General features: G+C 42.7%; 1 protein-coding gene and 1 non-coding gene across 3 annotated transcripts in view; one reads left to right on the forward strand and one right to left on the reverse strand.

The window, feature by feature from the left end:
• CTF1 (cardiotrophin 1) overlaps window positions 1-15,813 on the forward strand; it is a 28,802-nt gene extending 12,989 nt beyond the window's left edge. The window contains exons 2-4 of one of the 2 annotated variants that reach the window (XR_004539683.1): window positions 9,671-9,789; window positions 13,707-14,227; window positions 15,540-15,813. Coding sequence is in view for 1 of the 2 variants with exons in the window: in XM_033947008.1 (XP_033802899.1) it covers window positions 9,671-9,789; window positions 13,707-14,159 (572 nt within the window). In the remaining variant the exon portion in view is untranslated. Of the gene's footprint in view, window positions 1-9,670; window positions 9,790-13,706 lie in introns of both variants that reach the window. The other variant, XM_033947008.1, reaches the window with a different exon arrangement.
• On the reverse strand, window positions 6,083-6,154 carry TRNAH-GUG. The gene has a single exon. It is a non-coding gene; the product is annotated as a tRNA-His (tRNA).
• Window positions 15,814-23,707: the final 7,894 nt, after the last annotated feature.

A 23,707-nucleotide genomic window follows, 5' to 3' on the forward strand; every position in this document is an offset into this window, starting at 1 on the left:
AATCAATCAAATTCTAATATTCAATCAAAATCCCACAGTACCCATGAAAATACAGTAGTCCAAACCCTACTTTTCTTGGACTGGGAATTTCATTTGAATATGAATGATTAGCTTAGCAGGGTTTAAAAAAGAGTTTGGATAATTTTCTAAAAGACAAGTCCATAAGCCATTATTAAGATGGACTTGGATAAGCAGCATAAAATCTGTTTTACTACTTTATGTACCTCTTGGTTCTTTATGGATGGACAAAATGCACCCCTTTGGAGACATTGACCCCATGAAAATCTGCTAGTATGGTAGATGATAGGTTAAATTGTGTGCAATTATTGGAACAACACAATTCTGGATAACTGATAGGCATTCTACAATACCTGCCCCTACTCATCACTACTTGAATGTTACTGTACTCAAAAAAAGAGTTTTAATTTATCTCATATAAACTGGAAACTTCCTAGCTATTAGATCACCTTTATGTAAAATATATAGGCTAAGATCAACAAATAAAAACTGTGAGATTAATAAGGAGCTGCCTTAAAAAAGTAGGGATGTACATTCATTTGAAGCAAGGGAAAATTTCAAAATAAGCATAAAGGAACGGTAAAGTTTAGAACAAACCAAACTCTAGAATTAATTTGAAGTTTTCTAGCTGGGGTTGTCTCCAAGGGGCATCTTTAAGATGCAAACCCCTTTAGTTTGTGATAGAATTTAAAAAACATGGGATGAACATAAGAATTGCCGCTTTTGGGTCCATCGTGCCCAGCAGTCCGCTCATGCAGCAGCCCTTGGTCAAAGACCAGCACCCTAACTGAGACTAGCCCTACCTGCGTACGTTCTGGTTCAGCAGGAACTTGTCTAACTTTGTCTTGAATCCCTGGAGGGTGTTTTCCCCTATGACAGACTCCGGAAGAGCGTTCCAGTTTTCTACCACTCTGAGTGAAGAAGAACTTCCTTATGTTTGTACGGAATCTATCCCCTTTCAATTTTAGAGAGCACCCTCTCATTCTCCCTATTTTGGAGAGGGTGAACAACCTGTCCTTATCTACTAAGTCTATTCCCTTCACTACCTTAATGTTTCGATCATGTCCCCTCTCAATCTCCTCTGTTAGAGGGAGAAAAGGCCCAGTTTCTCTAATCTTACACTGTACGGCAACTCCTCCGGCCCCTTAACCATCTTAGTCATTCTTCTCTGGACCTTTTCGAGTAGTACCGTGTCCTTCTTCAAGTACGGCAACCAGTGCTGGACGCAGTACTCCAGGTGAGGGCGCACCATGGCCCGGTACAGCGGCATGATAACCTTCTCCAATCTGTTCGTGATCCCCTTCTTTAGCATTCCTAGCATTCTGTTCAGCCTTTTCGCCGACACTGCATATTGCGTGGACGGCTTCATTGACTTGTCGATCATAACTCCCAAGTCTCTTGGGAACACACAGGATCACTAATTAGAATATGAATGGGCTAGCTTTCACAGTTTGAATCCTGCAAGGAGATGGTTTGGATAGGCTGGAGCAAGCTTCAACAGCAACTCTAGTAGTTGGAAATTAAGGTCAGTATCAGGTAGACTTCTAAAGTAAATGGCCCAGAAATAACAAAGAAAAGACATTTTAATTTAATTATGAAATTGTGATTACAGGGCAGACTGGATGGACCATTCAGGTCTTTATCTGCCGTCATTTATTATGATTAAGCAACAGTATATCAGTACAGAAATTGTGTTTTTGTGAGGGAGGGTTTTGTTTTGAGGGTTTGGGGTTTGTTTGTTTTTTTGCCAATGATTGTGAGCTTGGTCTATTGTTAATGAGACTAAGCCTTCTAAACTGAGGCTCTTTTTCTCCATTTTTATTGAGGATATTTTACTTTTTTGTCTGGCTGGATACAATTGCTTGAAAACTTGAACTATCGTATTTTTGATTGTAGAGGTATTTGAAATTTGCCCATTATTATACTGTTGCCCAATTTTTTTCTTCTTCTCTTCTCTTCCTTTTTCTTTATTTTCTGGTTTTCTTTCCCTCCTTTATTAGTGGTGTAATTATTGTACACCGCATTGATATTACCCTTGAAATGTGTATATCAAACTATAATAAAACTTGGAAACTTAGGGGTCCTTTTACAAAGGCGCAGTAGTGGTTTAACATGCGGAATACCACATGTTAAACCGCCTGCCGTGCTAGTACCTAATGCCTCCATTGACGAGGCGTTAGGATTCTAAGCTGCCATGGGGGTTAGCGTGTGATGAAATGTCCACGCTAACCCCTGTAGCGCACCTTGATAAAAGGAGCCCTTAGTGCTATACAGTATACTCTAACTCTCCCATCTTATTTTTTAGGCTTCTAGCATTTATATACAGATACTTCTGCAGGCTACCTAAAAGTTGATAGGGATAATTTTTGTCCTTTCCCGTGCTTTCCTCTTAAACACTCCTGGCTTTCTTTCACCATTATTGGAACCTCTCTGTTGAGATTCCCTATCCACACTGAAATATCCACTCCTGGGCAACTTGTCAGTTCCCCCCACCAAAAAAATAATAATAATAATAATTAGTTTAGCACCAGCAGCCCTGTGTCTTTGCACTTTGTTAAGAAAAAGTGTGGGAGACTGCAAAACGCCATTCTTAATATGACAGACCTAGAGATGTTAAGGGTGAACCATTCCAAAGAGTGAGATTTTCTAGTTGGTCCATCTAGGGTATAAATGGAAAAAAAAAACCAGCACGAAATATTAGCTTTTCTTTGGCATCTGAAGAGATACAGATGGAGGGGAGGCAATAGGTGTAAATTCTCTGGGCTGAAAATTGCTTTATATGGTATCTTAATGTTGTGTGTGCAAATCGGTGCACACAACTTAAATTGTTTAACAAACCTAATAGGTGCTGATAATTGGTAATTAATACCTCATAATTGACACAAATTGAAAGTTACTTGCAAGCCAGATTTAGTGCCCAAATCTGAAAAGGGGACTTGGCCAAGAGAGGAGCATGGGTGTTCTAAAACAGTGTTTTTCAACCTTTTTACACCTATGGACCTGCAGAAATAAAAGAATTATTCTGTGGACCGGCGGTTGAAGAACACGGGGCTAAGTTATGGGCCAGACCCCGCCCATCTCTACCCAATCTCCACCCCAGACACCGCCCCCATAATAGTACTAATTTCACCTTGCACGTCCCTTGCCTCATCTGGAGGCCTTCCCTCTGACGTTGCAATGTTAGAGAGAAGGCTTCCAGTTCAGGTGCAGGATGCCTGTAGGAGCTACTGCCTGTGGCTTTGTGCACTGAATCAGTTAGGAAGAGGGAGCTGGCTCGAAGATAACGCCGCATCGATCACACTGTGGACCAGCGGTTAAAGAACACTGTTTTGGGCCTGATGCACATGCTGGCCCTGTGGACCGGCACTGGTCCATTGACCAGTGGTTGAAGAACACTGTTTTAAAACATATGCGCACTGATATAGAATACAGCCAGTGCAGGTATTTAGGCCTGGTTTTCCCTGGCCTAAATGGATGCACCTAAATGTAATGTGCTTAGAACAACTCTCGAATGTACCTTTTTATAGAATCACTAGTGTTTAAGCCCGTTACAATAACGGGTGCTAGAGTAGATGTCTGTATGTCTGTGTTTTGTTTTTTTATTTGTCTCTCTCTCTCTCTCTCCCTGGACGCTGTCTGTCTGTCATTGTTTGTGTCTATGTCTCTCCCTGGTCCCCTGTCTGTGCGTCTTTCTTTCTGTCTGTCTCCCTGGCCCCCCTGCTTGCCAAATCAGCCTCTTTTCCCTCTCCCCCTGTTGTGCAATGCCTGCCTGCTTCTTGGCCCCCTTCTGTTCCCCCCCATGATTGCTGTCTGCCCCCAGAACAACCATCCCCCCAAAGCAGGCCCCTTTCCCTCCCCCCCTGGCCCCCAATTGTGCCATGCCTGCCTGCTCTGTGGCCCCCTTATGTCCCCCCCCATGATTGCTTTCTTCCCCCAGAACAACCATCCCCCCAAAGCAACCCCCTTTCCCTCTCCCCCTGTTGTGCAATGCCTGCCTGTTCCATGGCCCCCTTCTATTCCTCCCCCCCATGATTGCTTTCTGCCCCCAGAACAACCATCCCCCCAAATCAGCCCCCTTTACCTCTCCCCCTGTTGTGCAATGCCTGCCTGCTTCGTGGCCCCCCTTCTGTTCCTCCCCCCTCCCTGATTGCTGTCTGCCCCAGCACACCCCTCCCCCCAAAGCAGCCCCCTTTCGCTCTCCCTCTGGCCCCCTGTTGTGCCATGCCTGCCTGCTCTGTGGCCCTCTTCTGTTCCCCCCATGATTGCTGTCGGCCCTCAGCACAACCATCCCCCAAAGCAGCCCTCTTTGCCTCTCCCCCTGTTGTGCAATGCCTGCCACCAAAACAGCTCCCTTTAGCCCTTCTTTTTTGGCTTCCCCTCCCGTTCTTACCTTCCTCCATGCATCCATGTTTCCTACCACCGCTGCCGCTCCTGTTCCTGTTCAAACGGCCTGCTTAGGTTCATGGGCGGCTGTAGCGAACCTCGCAGGCCGCTCTCCACATGAAGCACGTTCCCTCTGACGCTATGTGGAGAGCAGCCTGCGAGGTTCACTACAGCCGGCCGCGAACCTCATCAGGCCACTTCAAACAGGAGCGGCAGCGGTTGGTGCGGGAGGGGGGAGTCGTCGACTTGTTCTGCGCTGTGGAGGCGATCGTTGGCTGGCTGCGGTCCCGGCTTGGAGAGGGCAAGGTGTGCTAGCAGGCGGCAGCCACCGCTCCGCAGGTGGAGAGCAGAGAAGGGCACGCAGTTGTCTTGCCTTGCGTGAGGCCAGACCGTAAGCCGCGCATGCGCACTTCCTATGGGTCGCTACAGCTCATGGAAAACGGACGTACGCATAGGAAGTGCGCATGCGCGGCTTACCGTTTTATTATATTAGATGCTAAGTGCTGTTCTAGTTGACACCAATTTTTTTTCCCGAGCCATATATAGAATATGGCCATGAGTGGCTAAAAACATATGCCCAGAGTTCAGTGTGCTTGTAGGTGCAAGGAAAAGGACTGGGGCAGGGGAGGCAGTATTCACCTTGAATATTACATTCAAAAACAATACGAGTACACTTCTCCCTCCATATTCATGGTGATTGTGACTGGACTGAATTGCGAATACGTAAAAACTGCGAATATCGTATGGTGTTTCAGCCTTGCCTGCGGCCTTCTTCAAATTGAGTCCGGCGCCGCCATGACGGGTCCTCCTCAGCAGCTCAGAGAGAGAGGGGGATGGTAGGCAGTGGGGAGCCAGAGGGTACCTCTTCCCTGGCCGGAGGAAGCCATACTCGCGCTTTATCCACCAGATCCTGCACTTTCCACATATTCAGCATGTCGGCAGCTTCCCCACAACGGGGACAGACTGGCCTCGGCTGGTTCAGGTTCAAGTTCAAGTTTATTTGATAAATCGCCTATTTAAAACATCCCTAAAGACTAAAGCCACTGCTTGTCCTGGGATCAGTAGCATGGAATGTTGCTACTATTTGTTTTTTTGCCAGGTACCTGTGACCTGGATTGGCCACTGTGAAGATAGAACACTGGTCTAAATGGATCATTGGCTTGACCCAGTAAGGCTATTCTTATGTACTCAGGAAGGTGTGCTCCAATTTTTTTCTACCAATTGGGACCATTTTGCTAACTTCATGAGAGAGCCTGAGAGAAGCCATTGGGATTGGTGCGCTGGCATAAAGGCTTTAGAAGTAAGAAAAGTGGCTGAGCATGAGAGTGACACACTTGTAATGAGTGACACTTGGCAGAAACCTTAAGAGAAATAGGGTTACCACACACAATAAAATATTCCCAATATGAAAGAAAACTCCCCTCAAAGCACTAGTGCTGCTGGCCAGATGTGTAATAACACACTAAGATACAAAAACAAGGCCTTTTTTTTTTTTTTTTTTTTTTTTTTTAACAAATCATTGCTTTCAGAGATGTACAAGAGTACTGAAACCATGCCTGCATCTACCTTCCTTTTCCTTTTCCTAGCTTCAGGTTTTGTTTTTCCTTGAAAGTGGAGCAGATTTGGCATCTAAATGCAACTAGGACATTTACTCCTAACTACAGTACAAAAGTTGGTCCTCTGCCGTGACTCGGATTCGAACCGAGGTTGCTGCGGCCACAACGCAGAGTACTAACCACTATACGATCACGGCCAGCTACACTGGAACCTGCTTTGTACTTGTCTGTTTGCTACTGTTGAAGTGGTTTGTTCTGTGAGAAACAGCACCATCTACTGCATGTTTCTACTTGCAGCATGCTTCAGAAAGGAAAAGCAGTAAAAACATGCTGGTGAAATCCTTTAGCACGCAGTGGGATGGTATAAACCCATTCAAGCAGTCCCTACTGTGGAAGGGGCCCATTTAATAGATGCTCTTGAATCTACTTAGATGCATTGGGGGGTCCTGATATTTTGCCTAGGTGACTCTTAATTTGAACTTCTGCCATGGCCTCAAACTTCTTTATTTTGTCAGTGGTCCATGTTACAATAATGTCACAAGTGATAATGTAATGCTCTGTACACTGGTCAAACTGAAAAGAGTTTGCACCACTTCCAATTAATTCAGAATACTGTGGTACAATTGATTCAAGGCTTAATTAGCATGACTACATCATATCATTCCTGCAAAAAATGCACTGGCTACCAGTACTTTACAAGGCTAAATTTAATACTGTTTGATTTTCAAGTTCCTCAGACAAAATGGGCCAGAGTACTTAAAGAACTAGTTAGCCCTCTACACACCTTTTGAGACTTCTAAGGTCCTCTCAAGGAACATTGCTATCTTTACCCTTGTCAAAAGAAATTACACAATGTGATACCTGCCAGTGAACCTTCTCAGAAGTATCCCCCCCTCAGTTTTTGGAACTCATTCTCATTGAGGGCATGTCTAACTCGAGACTCCCTCTACTTCAAGAAGCAGGTGAAAGTCTGGCTCTTCTCTTGAGCCTTTCATATGTGTGGTGACTGTCCACTTACTCCACACCTGGACTAGCTTACTGCACACTCTGTAACTATGACTAGTTCATATAATTGACCCTCAAGAATATGTTAAAACAGCATGCCTATTGGTCTCTTCCTGTGTTACTCCTGTTACCTGTTTTACTATTGTTTGTAGATGGAGATTAAGTTGATTTGTATGTAATTTGTAAACTGCATAGTCAATATGTGGTATATAAAAAATAAAGCCAGTCTCCCATCTATTTAGCCAAATGATTTTGTCCTATCTATCTTGTTCCATCTATGTCTTATCTGCCCTTGCCCCCTCAGCTGCCTTTCAAGATGTTTCAATGTATTGTACTGAAAACATGAGCATCATATCTGTTATTTGATTGTTCTAATGTGTTATTTTTAGGTGTTTCATTTGTACTGTACAGACAATCAGTAGCATACTACTGTTCTTCCATCCTGTCTATGATGGTATTTGTACTGCACTGATATTTATTATATTTCTGTTATGTAATTGTTCTACAGTGCTGTTAAATGGTATAGTTCTGATACTGTTTTATGTTAATTCTAATACTGTATTAAGTTTTTTAATTTTCCATCTCAAAATTGACCTAATGATTGTATTTTTATGGTTGCATTTTGTTATTTTGCTCTTGTTATGTAGGATTTATGTTGAGCTGTACCTGCTGTACACCATATTATGCGAATCTCTTCATAAAGGTGTTAGTTTGTGTTTATTTATTTATCTGAATTTCAACTAGAGAATGACATGGGGACAAATTTTTCCCCGTCCCCTGCAAGTTCCTTTCCTGTCCCTGCCGTATTCCTGCAAACTCCGTCCTCATTGGCACAAGCCTCAAACACTTTAAAAACATAAGTGTTCCTTGTGCAGAGCTTACAGGAATGGGGCAAGGACAGGGACAACGATAAAACTTGCAGGGATGGGGAAATTGAGTTCCTCCGGAGCAGGGGAAAAATTTGTCTCCGTATCATTCTGATTTCAACTTCTCTCTTGGAGTCATAGACCAAAATTTGCTTTCTGTTTAGTTTGACAAGCAAACTGTCCCTATGCAAGTAGGGTTCTCAACAGCCCCTATTATGCTTTCTGGATCTCAATAATGCATCCTCAATTGTTGATTATAGGGTAGAGAAACAATATGTTGAGAGGTTAAGCAGTCGTCTTGTTGACCTTCCATAGCAGGTCCCACTTCGTTAAGGGATCTAATGTTTATGTACTTACAGGAGCAAATCAACTCCACATTTTTCATTCAGATAATTTGTATGTTTGACATAGGAGAAAGGGAAAGACTGTGAGGGAGGGGATTTTTGGGGGGGCTATCTTCAAAATATAGGGGGACATTCTGGGATCCTGAGTCCAAATTTTATTTTTCTGTTAGCGAGTGTACTTCTGAGATTGAAGACGGAGAAACAGCCAATCTTTCAATACCAGTACTCATGCCCATCATTAGCATGGAGAAGTAACATAGTAACATAGTAGATGACGGCAGATAAAGACCCGAATGGTCCATCCAGTCTGCCCAACCTGATTCAATTTAAAATTTTTTTTTTTTCTTCTTAGCTATTTCTGGGCGAGAATCCAAAGCTTTACCCGGTACTGTGCTTGGGTTCCAACTGCCGAAATCTCTGTTAAGACTTACTCCAGCCCATCTACACCCTCCCAGCCATTGAAGCCCTCCCCTGCCCATCCTCCTCCAAACGGCCATACACAGACACAGACCGTGCAAGTCTGCCCAGTAACTGGCCTAGTTCAATATTTAATATTATTTTCTGATTCTAAATCTTCTGTGTTCATCCCACGCTTCTTTGAACTCAGTAGCCTAGAGCAATGGTTTTCAACCCAGTCTTCAGGGACCACCTGGCCAGTTAGGATTTTAGGTAAAAAAATGACATGGGGACAAATTTGTCCCCACCCTTGTCCCGTCCCTGCAAACTCCTTCCTCATCTTCACAAGCCTCGAACATTTATGATTTTAAAGTGTTTGAGGCTTGTGCTGATGAGGACAGAGCTTTCAGGACAGGGGCAGTGACCGGGCTGGAACACATGGGGAGGTAGATTCTGTGGGGATAGGGGCAAATTTGTCCCTGTGTCATTCTCTAATTTCAGGATATCCATAATGAATATGCATTTGAGAGAGAGGGATTTGCATGCACTGCCATCTCCTATGCATAAGCGATATTTGCATATTTCATTGTGGGATAGCCTTTGGCTCTTGCTAGGTGTTTGTGACCTGGGTTGGCCACTGTTGGAAACTAGATATTGGGCTTGATGGACCTTTAGTCTGTTCTAGTATGGCAACTCTTTATGTTCTTATGAAAACCTGACTGGCCAGAGTTCCTCCAGGAGAGGTTGGATCATTTCCATTCATATCTGCTGTTAATAAATGGATTCCAATATCTGTGATAAATAGTGCAGATAACTCAGTAAATCTAATGCTCAGATTGTTAGACCTCTGTGGATGGGGAAATACCTGCTCTACCAATGGACAGGTGGGAGCTAATTCCGAATACAAATAAACTGAAATCAGTGGTCAGTAGGGTTCTTAATCTCCCTTGAGGCTCCATTTCTTTTGCTGTACTTAGGTTTTATTTTTCTACTTTCCACTTTCATTGCTTTTCTATTAAAGGCTTGGGGCCCCCTGTTGCTTTGTGAGTAGTCAGCCTGCCCAATGTTTCTCATTCTCATTTTTTTTTTTTCTGTCCGTCAGGGAGTCGTCCAACACGGTTGTCCTCTGCACAGTCCCAGGAAGCAGCAAGGAAGATTGAGCAGATCTGTAAGCAGGTGCTGCTGCTCACTGCTAACTCTCAGGAGCTCCTGCAGAAATACGTAAGTGGCTTATAAAATAGGCAGCTATGACCCCTGTGTCCCAGCCTAGGCCAACCCCTCTCCTGCAGAAACTGGGGTGGGGTGCCAGCCCAAGCAAGCTGCACATTATTCACACACCCGCCAACCAAAAATGTCAAACAAAGAAAACTATATGACAATCTACTGGCCACCAGAACAGCAAAACTAGACAGACAACTCACTAACATGCTGTCTTTGACCACAGATTACAAAACCTTCAGAAAAGAAACAAAAACCAAACTCTTCAAAAAATACATAAAACCTATTTAACACAACCAGATTCGTCCCAAGCTTCACCTACAATACTATCTACTCCTTAGCAAATCTAAAATGTTAAAATTACCTAATTTCATGACAATCCTTATGTAATCCGCCTTATATATTTCGTAATACCATGACAATTCTTATGTAATCTGCCTTGAACCGCAAGGTAATGGCGGAATAGAAATCACTAATGTAATGTAATATTAGTGATAATATTTGGCTGTCATGTTATTCACAAAACATGGAGCTGTCAATAACATAATTGTACTAGAGCCAACAAGCACTATACATTGCAGTTGTAATTGTGGGGCCAATAACAGTATTACTTTTTCTGGATCTATTCCTATTCCTCCCCCCCCCCCCCGGCGCTATGCAACAAAGGAGTCCAGCCAAAGGCACGACTAACTCAGCTGTGTCACACAATTAATCAATGCCCCCTACTCTGGTCAATACATGGCTGTAGGAGAAAATGGCTGTAAGAGACCTTTCTGATGGGATTGTACTAAATCCAACAACATGGCCTAGATCTACAAAGTTATCCAGTTTTAGGCTGGAGATTTTAGGACACACTTGGATTTCTGACCACCTGTCCTGGTGCATTATGGGACTTGCAGCACTGATTTCATTGAACAGGATCCCACTGAAATCCCTCACTGCTTTTGGGATGAGTTTGAAACCAGGACTGGCCGAAAAGTCTCCTCCTGGAACTGGTTCACTTGGTAGCTCTGAATGCCATGAAAAGAAATGGAACTAGTTGCCAAGACTAGCACAGAGTAAAGTGCCAAAGTAACCATTTTGATCATGTTTAGTAGTGTTCTATAGTCGGAGTGTTTTTCTTATGAAGTGGAGGTTTGTAAATTGCTGTCCATGGGTCATAAATTTCTATTTGCCTTTCTTAATAGTTTTAGGAAAGGTTTGGGTGGTTTTCTGGAGGAGAAGTCCATGGTCTGTTGTTGAGGGGGACATGGGGGAGGCAACTGCTTGCCCTGAATCGGTAGCATGGAATGTTGCTACTCTTTGGGTTTTTGTCAGGTACTGGTGACCTGGATTGGCCACTGTGAGGATGGGCTACTGGGCTTGATGGACCACTGATCTGACCCAGTAAGGCTATTCTTATGAGTTGGAATGTATAACAGTTTGATCTCTAGCCTTGTGCGAATGGGTTGCAAATAATTTCGCCCCAAAATGATTTGTGAATCAGAGGATGGGATTGCAAGGGGGACCCAGAAACATCACAGAACATGATTTTGGATCAACACCACAGCTGCTATTTCAGTTTTCTATTAAATTATATTGCCAGAGATGCCAAGTTATCCACTTTCAGGTCATAGATTTGGAGTAGGCCTGGAGTTCTGGCCATCTAATCCTGGTGCATTATGGGACTCGCTACACTGATTTCAATGGGTAGGATCAGGCACTACAACTACCACATTGTTTTAAGATGTTAGTTCAAAACTAGGCCTAGCCAAAAAGTTTCCAGCCTGGAGCATGGTAACTTGGCATTTCTGTATAGCCCTGACTTGGGTACTTTGGCTGCAACATGCCAAGCAGCACTAACAGAAAAGGGATAAAAAGAGTGGAGGCTGAGAGTACTTGCATCTAACCCCAGCAGGAATGACAGCTGCCCTGAGATTATCAGGTATATAAACCCTGCTGCAACCACCACCCATTGTGCATCGGGATCCTCAAGTTAAGGCAGTAAAATTTCCTGCTGCCTCTTGCAAGAACCAGATAAAAGCAGGGCAGTTTAAGGCATGTGCCAAGACCCAGATTTTGAAGAGGGGCCTCGTACATGGGCTGATTCAATGGATCCCAAAGCAAATTGTTACCCTGGCATTGGTAAGTCAGTTGCGGGAGAAAAGAATATGAGGGGAACAGAGCCTCCACTAGGAACAGAGGCCTGTCTGTTATGTCCAATCCCACTGTGCTTAGTGCTCCAGAAGTCTAGGAATAATGCTTCATACAAGCGGCTTTGTCTTCTGCCAATTTTCTATTGCAGTTAGAATGAGGTGGGGCCTCAATTGTGGAAGTTTTAAAATGTATTTGTTATGATAGGAGACCCAATGTGCTTATTTGCCTTGCTGGAAGGGCAGAGGACAGGTACTTTCTGTGCAACTAGCACTCCACCTTGTCCTTCCTGTTATTTGTGTATACAGAGGCAATACCTGATAATCATTTAATGAAAGGGTTGTGTACACTTTCTTAGAAAAGTATCATTCTGTATTACAAGATTTTTATCTTGTACATTTTACAGAAATCCAGTAGGACACAGTATTTCCTTCTTCCTTGGTTGCATTCCTTAGCTAGCTCTGATAATATTTACTGGCGTGGGACCTGGGTGTAGGTCATTTTTTCTTTCTGCTGCAAACTTATCAAGTCGCACACATTCAGGCCCCTTCTCCAACTCACACATGTAAGGGGACCAATCTTGCACATTTGCTCCCTGAGTTTGATTGCCAACTGACCCAATTTTTTTGCCACTCTAATGGACCAATACTCAGAACTCTGGCAATATAGCAAACAGTGCCCAGGAATAGCACAGGGACATCACAGAAAAATAGCTCCCTGATGCTCAACACTAATTGCATGCAACTAATATGTGCGCCGTGAGACCAAAAGTAAGAGGGAGAAATGCTCATAAGGTTCGTGGTAAGCATGGAAGTGTAAAACACGGTAAAGAAGGGTAAATATGTTCTAGAGCTTCTTTATTGTTACTCTCTTTTTCCAGTTCTTCAGTAAACAACACTATAGGGCAGATCATAAAAGTCCAAAGCCACTAACAGTTCTGTCCATCGTATGTAGACTGTTTGAGGGGCAGGACAGGCAGAGCTCCATGTCTTTCTGCTGCCATTTCTTAGTGGGTAATGATTTGGCTAGCAGTGGGGGGAGGAGAGTAGACCACTGGCTTGGAGGTTGCCCATAGCTGGTTAAAGCAGCCCTGATTTTTGCACATGGCATTGTGCAGGCTCCTCTAACAGTGTCATGTTACTGAAATGTGATATCACTGATAACCAGGAGAATGATTATTCAGCTTGTCCTACAAGAACCTGCCTATAATAATGGGGAAACAGGAGTCTGAAATTCTATTGGTGGGTTGAGAGAGAGAGTCGGGTGGCAAAGGAGGAAGATTGAGAGAGAGAGAGAAAAAAAAGAGAGACTGGGGGCAAGAGAAGGAGGGTTTGAGAGAGTGGGAGATTAGTGGCAAAGTTGGGGCTGGATGTGGTTTGAAAGAGCAATTGGTGGGACATGGTGATGGCAAACAGTAGCAGAGGGTAGAGTTGAGAGAGAGAGACTGCTGGAGATAGGATCTCATTGGCACATAGCCAGCCAGCAGTGTCATGAAAAGAGATGTTGAATCTCTCTTAGCCTCAGTGGTTACAAAATGTTTTGACTTCAACATTAGTAAAGACCATTGTTCTGTCATTTTGCTGTCACTTCAGCTGCTTTTTGGTGCTCATCAAAAGCCACCTTCCTAGGTAATGTGCCTCTATGTCTAATCATTAAGACAGCCCTGATTATATTTAGTAAAAACCCTCCCCCCACTTACTTTAAGATGAAATACCCTATTAAACTACAAATAACTATGGTACTGTTGGATTGGTAATTGTGATTCTAAACTTTTTTTTAAATCACAGCTGAAGCACCAAGGGGACCCTTTTGGGCAGCCCGACTTCCATCCAGAACTGATGGACTTCCCAGGCCTCCCTTCTCCAGACCTCTCTCAGGAAGCCTGGCTGTCCCTGAGTGATGCTGAGCGTCTGCGGCAAAACTACGTGGCATATACCATCCTCACAGATTTCCTGTCTGAGGTGAAGTGCTGGCAGGAGGATCTGAATCCCAATGCCTTTGACCTGCTGGCTCTGCTAGAGAAATCAGCCAAACAGGCCCTGGGACTGAGAAGCAATGTAGCATCACTGATGAAGACTCTCTGCTTCCTCGTGCCACTAGTATCACCTCCACCTGCCTTTGAAGCCTCCCCAGACTTCATTAAAAAACTCAAAGGCTGGAGCATCTGCCGACACTACCAAGACTGGTTGCACCGAACAGAGAGAGACTTCACTGTGCTTGCACAGAGATACCCCCTATAACATTCCCTGTCATCCCCTAACATCTCACCCCATGACTGTTGCTGAAGTCTATCCTTTGTATTAAGAAGGTAATTCTATAATTGGGCACCACAATAGTGATCGCCAGTTCTACAGCATGGGCCACGGAAAAGTAACCCGCCTCTGGCAAGATGACAATATGAACGAGCAAGTGGATTTCCCCCCCCCCCCCCCCATTTACCCATAAGTTACAACAGATGGTGCTTGATGACAAAGGCTTCTTGCATTTCCTTAATTGGTCCGCTTCACAAGTAGCCTTCCACAATCCCCGGTATTAGAGGCGGGCTACTTTTCTGTGGTCCACCCTATATAACTGTAGCTGGGTGCGCCTGAACCACTTGTAGGATACTAGTGCAAAGCCATTTTAGGCATGACCACTTAAGCCAGGTCAATGGCTGGCATACCTAAGTGCACCATGTAACAGGTGGAACTGATGGTATTCTCTAAGTTGTACAGGTTGCATGGTAATATTACCATGTCCCACCCATGTGTACATCCCCCTTGCAGATTCACACTCTAGCACTTATGCGCCACCTTATGGAGTAATGACTACTGCATATGCCTGCATTAGTACCAATAAAGGTGTCACTTATGCACAAGATCCATGTAACTGCATGTGCCCATTTATAGAACTGGCAAAAGCAAATCACACGTAGAATATTCATCACCAAGATTTATTCATTCAGATGGTCATGTTTCACCTTTTTAAAGGTAAAAAGCAGCTCCAAGTAGGTGATGCTACAGGATTATATCACTTGGGGTTTTTTCATGCCCCTGATACAGCCCTTATGAGGGGGGGAAAACATGGCCAGGTCAAGCTTTTTAGTATTTTATTTATCTTGTGGTGAATAAGTCTTGGTGATGGACATTCTGCTCTTGGTTTGCTGTTTGTTTTTTTGCCATCTTGGGTCTTGCAGAACGCTTGCCTTCTTGGAACAATCATAGACTTGCCCTGCAAGTACGTGTGTTGTTGTAGCTCTGTCTGGATTTGTCAATAAAGTATATTTTAGTATAATTTTTTATTAAAAATTTAACGCTTAAGTGCTGCAGAACGATAGGCCATGCCTACATTGGTGACTGTTATTTTATTATTTAATTTTCAATAGGATTTACGAATAAAGAAATCCCGTATGAAAATACAGAAAAACAATAAATGAAGGGCTCCTTTTCCAAAGCCACGGTAGAGGTTTCTATCGCAGGCCGGTGAGGTAAATGCTCTGACGCTCATAGGAATTCTATGAGCATTTGCCTCGTTGGCCTGCAGTCGAAACCTCTTCCATAGCTGTGTAAACACCAGCTGTTGTGCCCAGCCACCTAAGCCAACATACTGAACTTGTTGTGTTTGTCTGCTATCTTCCATAGGCCACGGGTGCTGTTCATCTCCTAAGGTACTTAGGATATAAAGTTATCATTTCTCAGAAGAGAGAATAATCAGAAAATAGAGGTTTCTCCAGCTGCATAGAGAGGGAGCAGAACTAAAGATGGATGGTTGTACACACGGGAAGGTGCATTTTTAAATGCAGACCCCTGGATTCTATATATTGTAACTAAACTTGTGTGCACAACTTAATTGTTTAACAAGCTAATCCATGCTGATAATTTGCAATCAAGTTTCATTAAAATTTGTTGAAATGCCTATCATGAATTCTAAACGTTTTACAATGTTAAAAACAAGGGGAAGACTTACAAGGACATATCAACAAGACAAATTAAGGACTTAATTTGAATTTATACACGTGACTTTCTAAACATATTCTGTAAAGTGGTGTATGTAAATTCTAACCCGTGGATCTTAAAAGGGGGCACAGCCAGTGAAGGGGCTTGGACCGGTTGTGGGCATTCCTAAATGTTACGGACACTGTTATAGAATATACCTAATCTGTACCTAAGTTAGGTGTTGGCCTTTTAAACCATGTTTTAGTTGTCATAAATTTTAATCGTGAGGCAAGCTGCTATTTATATTCTATACACCGCGTCTAACTTTAGATTAGGTTTTCTGCGCCAAATATAGAATTTGGTCTAGAACGCATTTCTGTAGTATGTTTGACTATGGCGCAGACATGAATAAAGGAGAGGTAGTGAAAGTATAAAATTCCCCAAGATTTTGTTTTTAGGTTTTTTTTTTAAAGGTGGAGTGTATGGGTGCTGGCTTTTGCACTCCCATCCCTTTAAACTGCATGTAGAGAACTTGTGAGAGAGATGCACGCTCAAAGTAGGTGGGAACTGCAGGACCAACCAGTGTCTTTGGGAGCTAATTTTGAATGGGCTTCAAGGTCCTCCTGCTTCTTTACTATTTTGATTTTTGTGGTGATTGAGCCTGTGGGGGCATGGACATACGGCATCAGCAACAGTGGCGGCAACTGTAACTGCCACTGTCTAGTAGCAGGAGAGGAGATTGGCTCCGGGCCTTGACTGGAGCAGAGGAGGTATCTTATGTAAAATTATTTTTTATTTAAAAAGTTCACATAGACAAAAATCCCAACTATTTCCTAAAAACTATATCACTAGCATCATATATGTAAGAAACAGAAAGAACAGAATAAGATTTTTTATCCCCATATAGCTTCTTTTGTTGTGTATTTTCTCCCCCCTCCCAACCTCCCCTTTGCAGTTGACCAACCAAAATAACCTGGCAGTTTATTTTGTTTTTATTTATTTTGTTTTTATAACAACCATGAATGTACTATCTTACGGCATGAGGAGTTGGACCTACCCAACCGTCCTGCCATGTCTAACCGCCCACCACCCACACACTACATTTTAAGAATCTTACAGCATAAGTACATTAAACCTACTTCTGATTATCAAACTAGCATTGACTGGAAAGCAGGGCTGTCAATGTCATTATAAAAAGTGCTCACCAAGATATATATCAAGCTCAATATATACCTCGAACTCCTCACCTCTAATGTATAATCCCTAGCTCCTCAGAAGTACCACCTGAGCTCAAAAGTTTTCACAGCCCTAGGCTTTATGTACTACCTCCTCACTGAAGCTGTTATCAATTTTTACTCACAAACTTTATTTTTAAATTTTTATTTAACAACCCTTCTAACATATTTCAAGGTCAACATTCAGTGGTCATATATGTCGGTGTAAAGCTTGCTAAGGGATGATAAGCCTTAAAAAACCTTCTGTGGGTGAAACATGTTGGCTCCTATTTCCCTCAAAAGAAGACCACAATTAATCGAAAGAGAAAAAATACCCAAAAACCAGTCTAAGTTGGCACTTGGATGAACATTTCCCAAATACATCCAAATGCCGATACTAAAAATGGGTTTTGGACGTATTGCTAAACGACCTAGGCCTTCATAGTGCCGCTGAATGACCAAAGTTAAACGGGGCATTTCGGGAAGAGTGTCGAGAGCGGGAGTTGGGCAGGACGTGGGCCAGCTTAAACTTAGTCGTACAGCATGTATAACCGAAAGTTATACAGCCCATGATCGACGGAACTTGGACGTTGTGACTTAGACCATGTAAAACATGGTCTAAGTCACAAAAACCCACCTAAAGTCACCAGATAAGCACTGCAAATACATAAAAAAGACCCCCACACACTACCCTAGTGATCCCCGACCCTCCCCCACCTCCATAAAATATTAATCACACCTTTAAATTTCAGCCTTCAGACCATCGTCACCTGGCCGCCTGGCATAGGAAAGCCTAGTCAACCAGCACAGAGGCAGCTTAAGTCGTTTTGGGGGTGGGTTAGGGACTCATGGAGAGGAGGACCCATGCCCATAAGCCCCTATAATCACTGCATTGATACTGAAACGTGCACTCTCTTAAACACCCCCCAAACCCTTTTGTACTGGCACATAAGTGGCTCCTGCAGCTATAAGGGGTGGTAGATAAATGGGTCTAGGGGATTCTGGAGGTGGTTTGGGGGCTCACCATGACCTATAAGGGAGCTGTAGTGGGGAGAAGACATGGAACCCTTTTTGTGCAGTTCACAACAGTGCCCTGTAAGGTACCCCACTATTTAAGTGGCATGTCTGGGTGTTCAGTCCATCACTTTGCAGACCCCTCCCATGACCAACAGGGCTTGTTCTAGGCATTTTGGACTTGGACGAAAAGTTGGACGGAAATGTGGTATAAAGATGGACGCTTTAGTGACTTGGACGATCAGAATGGCAGGATGTATAATTAGACGATTTTCGAAAGTAAAAAAATTTTGGATGTATTTTTCAAAAATGTGTCCTAGGCTGTTTTTTACTTTGGACGACTTGCAAGTTGGACATAAACGGACTTAGACGTCCCTTTCGATTATGCCCCTCTAAGTATCCTTGAAATATGCTATAAGGGTTGTTAAATAAAAATGTACAAATAAAGTTTGTGAGTAAAAATTGATAACGGCTCCAGTGAGGAGGTAATACATAAAGTCTAGGGCTGTGAAAGCTTTTGAGCCCAGGTGGTACACTTCTCCCTCCATATTCGTGGGGGATACATTCCAGCTATAGCCATGAATATGGAAAAACCGCAAATATGAATTGTATTTGTTAATCGTGGTTTTTTTGTAAAAGATAGCAGTTTTGTTACTAAAACCGCGATTAACAAATAACAATTCATATTCGCGGTTTATGGAAAGGACTACAACTACAGTACTACAGTAAATATTCACAATGTTGGTGGAATAACGATACAGTACTGTATATATTGACTGTATTTATTGAATACTGTAACAATATTTATTGAACAATACAAGTACTGTAATAATCTCAGGGTAAATAAAAATGTTCAGTACAGTACTGCTTTCCCAACAAGGAAAAAAAAGAAATGTTCAATACTGTACTTAAAGTGCAATACTGGAATACCTGTACAGTACTGTACAGTAATTAGGCAGTGTCTTCATCCTCATCGTTCAGTACAAGCACTGCAGGAGGAGCAGATGAAGAGGATAAGGGGCCTCCTCAGGCAGTGGAAGTGGGTCTTCTCTATGCATGCTGGGAAGCAGCATTTCACTCTATGGATGCTGGGAAGCAGCGTTTTTCCCTGTGCACGATGTGAACCAGCGATTTTCAGGGTGAAAGTTTTGAAACTTTGATTTTGTAGGAGAAATCATGGAAGCAGAGTGATTATTGGTAAAAGTTGAAGTTTTTTTACATTACAGCAAAAGGAAAGGAACTTTAATCATGATGTAATTTTGGGGGGGCGGAGTCACCTGTCAAAAAAATCACGATTATGTGAAACCGCGAGTGCAGAAACCGCGAATACAGAGGGAGAAGCTCTGAAGAGCTAGGGATTATACATTAGAGGTGAGGAATTTGAGGTATATGTTGAGCTTGATATATATCTAGGTGAGAGTTTGGTGATCCTCACAAGAACATTTATATATTAAAATTGAGTGCCATTTGTTTAAATTGATTATAAAAAGTGCAGCAGATGAGCTAGTTTCTGCTACTTTTTAACATTCCTAATTGTTACCTATATTGTTTTCCCCACTATATACCCTGTAACTACTTGAACCCTGCTAAGTTATTCTATAGATAAATCCAGATATCTTCTAACTTGTAATTCTACACCACCATGTAATTTACTTGTATCGTTGTTATGTAATTCTCTCGGTAATGTCCTGATCTCTTTTAACTGTAATCCGCCTAGAACCGCAAGGCACAGGCGGAATAGAAATCACTAATGTAATGTAATGTAATGTACTGGAAGTGAACAATTTCTGAATATTTTCATTGCTATATATTGGGTTTCTTATGATATCATTATTCTTATTTGAATTACTTTTTCTGTACAATTTTTGCTTGATTTATCTTTCTTTGAAATTTCATAAATAAAACATTAATTTTTTTAAAAATCTTGTCAACAGGGGAGGTGGGGGCAGAGAGCCTAATGAACTTGTCTGCAGGGCTCCACAATGCTAAGAGAAGGGTTACCAAATTCTGGCTCGAGCCCCGCCTGGTTCTGCCTCTAGCTCCACCCTGTCCCACCCTCCAGCGCTGTCCCCAGAAAGCTCTCTCTCTTTGTGACGAGCTCCAGCCACATCTGGAAGGCCTGGAGCATGCGCGGATGCATGAGATATTATCTGCGTATGCTCAGAGGCTCTCCAGATGTGGCCGGAGCTTATAGGGCAGTGATCTCAAATTCAAACCCAAACCCTTCGCAGGGCCACATTTTGGATTTGTAGGTACTTGGAGGGCCTCAGAAAAAATAGTTAATGTCTTATTAAAGAAATGATAATTATGCATGAGATAAAACTCTTTATAGTTTATAAATCTTTCCTTTTGGCTAAGTCTTAATAATAATATTGTAGTTTATAGCTAAAGAGACATTTGATCAAGAAACTCTGTTATTTTACTTTTGTGATTATGATAAACATACTGACCTCAAAATAGTTTGAGACCATTGTTGTAGGGGCTTTCCAAAACTTGGACAAATGACGGGTTTTGGAAAGTCCATCTGGGAGCCCGTCTGTCCTCTAAAAAGGGTATATGTCTGGGTTTCCCCAGACGTCTGGTAACCCTTATCATATGGCTCCAGAAAAAAAGAGGACAGATTAAGATAGTCAGATTTTTCTGTAGCCATATGGTAGATGAAGTTTAATGTGGAGAAATGCAAAGTAATGCATTTAGGCAGAAAAAATAAGGAATATGATTACAGAATGTCAGGTGCAACTCTGGGTAAGAGTGAACAAGAAAAGGACCTGGGTGTACTGATAGATAGGACCCTGAAACTTCTTATGTTCTTAACACTGTGAGTGAGACTTGGCATCTCTGTACCAAGAGTTACTGTTTTACAGATAATGGTTATTATCACAGTGCAGTTTTCAATCTTTACTTAGTATGATATTCAGTTTAAGGGAAGACTAACTAGAGGCAAATACATCTTTCAGTTATTCTACGGGTTCAGCTTTCAAAGCTTGAGATCAGTGAGAGGTGAAAGTGATTTATGGAGAAGAAGCTGACTCTGGTAGAAGAGTGCCCTCTGGTAGTCAGAAGTAGTAAGGCAAGATAACTTGGCTGCTGGGAGTACATTATAAACTAGTTGGGGCATTTTTACTCCCCACTTGATGCATTTTGATAGCGGCAGTTTTGATTTAAAAGTGGAAGAAATGGGACTGCATTGGGATGTATGTGAATAAAAATCTCTAGAAACTGGATCACTAGGAGATTTGTCTGAAAAGCCACACAACCAGAGAACAACACTGAGAGAAAATGAGGGAGACATAGTCATGGAAAGATAAACCCATGCATAAAAAAAATTATGTCATAGATATTATTCGCTCATTATGGGCCCCGGGGACTTTGCATGTCTTTCTGCATGAAATTATGCAGGCAGAGGGGGAAAAGAATTAGTCTCTGAGGCACCAAGATCTCATGAGAGTGCCCAGACTTGATCTTTTGGGCAAGTTACTTAACACTTCATTGCCCCATGTAAACTACTTTGATTGTGTAAACCACACAGAAAAAGCAGTATATCAAGTCCCATCCCCTTTACGCTTCGGCAGAAGTTTGACCTCCATGGCAGTAATTGAGAGGTTTGAAGCAGACAGGCTGCCTACCTGATAGACCTCAATTTATCTGCAGCAAACATAGAAAACTGCCTCTGGCATTAGAATTTGCTAAGCAGCCTTGCCCTCATTCAGCTTCGCCTCTGTCAGTTTTGTTTCACTGCTGACTCAGAAACAGTATCAGTTACTATAAAAACTTACAAAGAAGCTCTATATGGGGCATTGGATATACAGTACCCTTCACGTCTCTCACATTCAGCTGAAAACCCCCAATTTCATGGGTCTTCTCCTGTACTCCCACTGAGGGATCACAAAGGACCAGTCTCATAAAAAGAGCTGTGAGATTTATGGTGAGACGACTGGTCCCATGATAGCAAGAGATGGCATCCTATTAAGGTTTCTCCTACTGCTGATGGAAGGAGGGGGATACTCTCTGAGAGAGCAGTACCTCTAGTGGGTCAGTTAGAGGGAGGAAGAGCATCGAGTGAGGGGGGATGAGAATAAGAAAAAGAGCCAGCATTGAAGCAGTTGGTGAAAATCGGTGTCGAATGCACCATTCTTCATAACAGCGCTATTTATAGGAATAGGCCCATTTTGTGGCTTCCGAGCTTGATGATTGCAAAATATGCAAGACTTCTGGAGTGAATAATGGCCGAGCAGTTTTAGAAGAGAGAAATGGAAAGGGTATGCTGAAAAAATAATTTAAGAAAAAAATCACAAAAGGAAGGTGGAAAGGAGACTGGAACTAGGGCTACCATGTGGCTCCAGAAAAAGGAGGATGGATCGAGATATCCAGGTTTTGCTTCCATTGCATTCAATGGAAGTAAAACCCAGATGTCTCGAGTAGTCCTTGAACATCACAATTACTCAAGACCTGTTTAGTCAATTCGGTACTCCGCAGATAGACCTATTTGAGTCCCCCTCAGAATTTCAAATGCAGCAGATAATGCTCCATGTTCTTCGCACCAGATCGAAAAACGCCAGACGCATTCCAAATTTTGTGGGCCGCAGGTTTGCTGTATCAAGTTTCTTTATTTTTGATATACCGTTGCAAAGGAGGTTTTCCCCCTTATGGTTCTATTGTTTTATCCCTCAAATGTTTCTTTTTCTTTACTTTATTGTAGTTCTCCCCTTTTTCTTTTTGTTTAACTGTGTGTCATGTCTTTGTATTCTGTCTGTATACGTCTATTACTGTATATACTTGAATATAGGATGAGATTTTTGGGCCAAAAAAATGGGCCATGGGTCTGGATTTTCTGTTTGGAAAATCTGGTAACCCTAACCTAGTATGACATGACAGTATGACACATAGCATGAGGAAACCTAGCAAGGTAGAAATGGATCGACAAACATTGTATAGCAGACATAGCATGAGAAATCGTAGCATGGTAGACATAGTATGGCAAATATAGTGTGGAAGATATGACGTATAGTATAGTAAAGTGTAACAGAAATGGTGACAGAATGACAAAATGTGGTAAAATGTATGACGAAACATTGCATGGTCAGACATAGTACATAGTACAGTGGGACCTTGCATTGCAGTGGAGGCTGTACATTATACCACCGGAGGGGACTTAGTATGGAAGAGCATTATATGATGGTCAGTATAAAATCAATTCAACCAATGAGAAGATCTTTATTCATAAATGTAGTCCCAACAAGGATCCTAGTTTCGGTATAATCAAGACGCCTTCTTCAGGGGACATGAATGCGCTGAAAAGCGGAGCCACGTATAGGTATATTAACGTTCAGAGCATATGCCTGCCACTACATGTGGCTCCGCTTTTCAGGGCGTTCATGTCCCCTGAGGAAGGCATCTTGATTACGCCAAAACTAGGATCCTTGTTGGGACTACATCTATAATAATAAAGCCCTAGCCACGCATGCACACTTAAAACTCTGTGCCTCCGTGCCTCTGCATACGAAGTAGAATAGAAGGAGCCTGTGGCGGTTTACCCTTTGCTCTCCTTTGGCAATGCTGCAAGCCCGGATGCACTGGTAATCACCATGGCAACCACGTAGGGGGAAAGGGGCGTTTCCAGTTCTGGCAGGGAAGGGCGGGGCTTCT

The sequence above is a fragment of the Geotrypetes seraphini genome, chromosome 5, assembly GCF_902459505.1.
Source record: "Geotrypetes seraphini chromosome 5, aGeoSer1.1, whole genome shotgun sequence".
NCBI classification, from domain to species: domain Eukaryota; kingdom Metazoa; phylum Chordata; class Amphibia; order Gymnophiona; family Dermophiidae; genus Geotrypetes; species Geotrypetes seraphini.